Source organism: Porites lutea, chromosome 7, assembly GCF_958299795.1.
Source record: "Porites lutea chromosome 7, jaPorLute2.1, whole genome shotgun sequence".
NCBI lineage: Eukaryota > Metazoa > Cnidaria > Anthozoa > Scleractinia > Poritidae > Porites > Porites lutea.
In genome coordinates, this window is record NC_133207.1 from 19,966,818 (window position 1) to 19,969,317 (window position 2,500).

The 2,500-nt window shown below is 38.4% G+C and overlaps 1 protein-coding gene across 1 annotated transcript in view; it reads right to left on the bottom strand.

Moving 5' to 3' along the window:
• Positions 1–2,500, bottom strand: part of LOC140943338 (2-oxoadipate dehydrogenase complex component E1-like) — a 26,452-nt gene that overhangs the window by 13,580 nt on the left and 10,372 nt on the right. Inside the window, exons 12-14 of the mRNA XM_073392420.1 lie at positions 1,681–1,796; positions 301–376; positions 63–151 (exon numbers count right to left, since the gene is read on the bottom strand). Coding sequence (XP_073248521.1) covers positions 63–151; positions 301–376; positions 1,681–1,796 — 281 coding nt within the window. The remainder of the gene's footprint in view (positions 1–62; positions 152–300; positions 377–1,680; positions 1,797–2,500) is intronic.

Genomic DNA, 2,500 nt, shown 5'->3' on the forward strand with positions numbered 1-2,500 from the left:
TGTTTTCTCCTTTTCCCCCCAATGGGAATCCTGGTCCCAGGCTAGTCAGAACACTGACTTACCATCTCCTATAGCACAGCATGTCTATTATAACGTCCTTTCTGTATTTCATTCTGTATTCCAACGCGAGGCGACAGGCTCGCACCACTTCCTACAAAAAAGTCCGTTTACTGTGATGTTTATACACGGTCATAGAACAAAAATATTAGCACAAATTCTACCGTCAAAAGAAAGGGAAAAAATACAGAGATAAAAAGAGAAAAAACAAACTTGAAGTCAAATGATATGTGCAGTTGATACCTCTGGATTGTCCCCATTTACATGGAAAACAGGACACCCAATCATTTTACCAACATCGCTGGTATACAGAGACGACCTAAAAGATAGGGTAATTATTAATGGCAACGCCATCTTGAGAGATCTAGTGCCGAAGTCACCTTTTCAATTTGACCTTGTCTTAAAGTGTAAAAGGCGATTCATCAACGTTTATTGATTGAAGGTCATTTTAAAAACGAAAAGAAAAGAGATTCAAAACGACGAGTAACCAGTTAGGAAGTTTGGTTTTGTCAGCATTAACATTGCTGTTGCAAATACTCGTTTCAAATGTTATGCACAATTAAAATCAAACTAGAAGTATCTATCAAATAAGTCATAAGAGCGATTTTCATTTGACCTGGAAATGATAAGGCATGAACCAAACAAAAGCGACAAACGAACAAGAATAGAGGAATTTTATTGCTTTATATAACAGACACGAACGCGCATTGTATTCCCAGCTGACGAAATATAGCTGAAAATCAATTTTCCACATTTTGGAGAACAGAAACTGGGCTGCCGATGAAACAAACGAACGAGGCTTTCTTTTCTATATCAGGATTTCAGACGAATACGCAAAAACTGAACACTTACGGAAACCATATTTCGAAAATCGCTCTAACTAAAACGCAAGCTAAGGCCGCACCACGATTGAAAGAATTTGATGAGAAAGAACTTGGTGAGTGAAGCACAAGTCCAGCCTACAAGTGAGAGCCTAGTTTTTAAGAACCTGTCAGCTTAAAATTTGTCAGCTAGAGCTCCTCTATACAAGAACCTGTTTAGACTACAATTTAGAAATGTGTACTTTGAAGTACAGCTTCGAAATTCATGAATTTGATCAGTGCTTTAATTAATTTTTCTTATGATAGACGTTCTAAAGGATTTTGACTGATAAGCAAAGTTTTAGCAAGGAGCGTTTGGCTGAATAGCACTAGATTCTCTTAACCCTTTAAACCCTAAGAGTGAGCAGCATCAAATTTCTCCTTGCAATAACAATGCTTTGTAAAACAAAGTGGTCATGAGAATTAAGGACATGATCACACAAGATGTATTTGCTTGATATTTTATCAACTTCTCCCCACTACTTCTGTAGTAAATGAACAGGGGCCACAAAGGAGAATTTTAATTTTGATCTTAGGGTTTAAAGGGTTAACTACAAAGGAATTTTTTTCTTCAGAGAGTAAGAACCTATTTAAGAACCTAAATAACCTAAATTTGTTCAAAATACCATTCTTGTAAGAACCTGTTCAGGCTAACTCGACAAAATGTAGGTTCTTAGTCGCGGATTAGCACTGCATCACATCATGATAACCACTCAATGATAATCAATGATCATATTTTCTCTCAATTGATTGTGATTCGTACCTTCCTCTCTCTCCAGGAGTAGTAAACCCAAGTTGATTATTAACTATCAAATGAATTGTACCACCAACACTAAAATGGGGCAAGTTTGCCAGGCAAAGAGTCTCGGTTACAATACCCTGTAAATTTAAATTAAACACAGAAGTAACTATTGAAACTAATACAATCACGTTTAAAACGTTTTCATTTTCGGTTGTTTAACGACAATAGAGATCTTAAGATCGAGGTTTGGCCATCTTACCACATAAGGCAAACCGCGGTTTGCGGTGTGCAGTTTCACGTTACCCGTATGCCCATATTTGTAACTTAAGATTCGCGGGTGGTAGCCCGTGTCTGCCATGTTTGTTTTCATTCATTCGTTGACTTCAATTTAAGCTTAAATATCGTCTTCAAATTACGTTGCGATGAAAAAGAATTCGATAGTATTAATAAGCAAAAGAAATCTCAAAAGTAGTATATCTTCTTAAAGGTGGGATTGTGATGTTTTACCTCTAGAGCGTGGTCTAGCCGTACAAACGTGAACCTCAAACCGCAAACCTGGCGGCAAGACACTAGTTACGTGACTTCTTGGCGTTTGCGGTTTGCGGGAAATGCCGATAAACCTTGATCTTAAGGTCTCTAGTAATTAAGGTGCCCAGCAAGCCTGGGTAAGCATTTCTACGCTCTGTGAATGGTACACTTGTAGCTTGCGCCACAGACGAAACTATAAACCACTGTTTAAGTCCGTCTGCCAGCCAGCTCCGAAATCCTTGTTCTGTTCCCCAGCTGTGTACCAGGATTTGAGTACGCGCCATGATTGGCCCTTTGAAAAAGCCATTGTTCG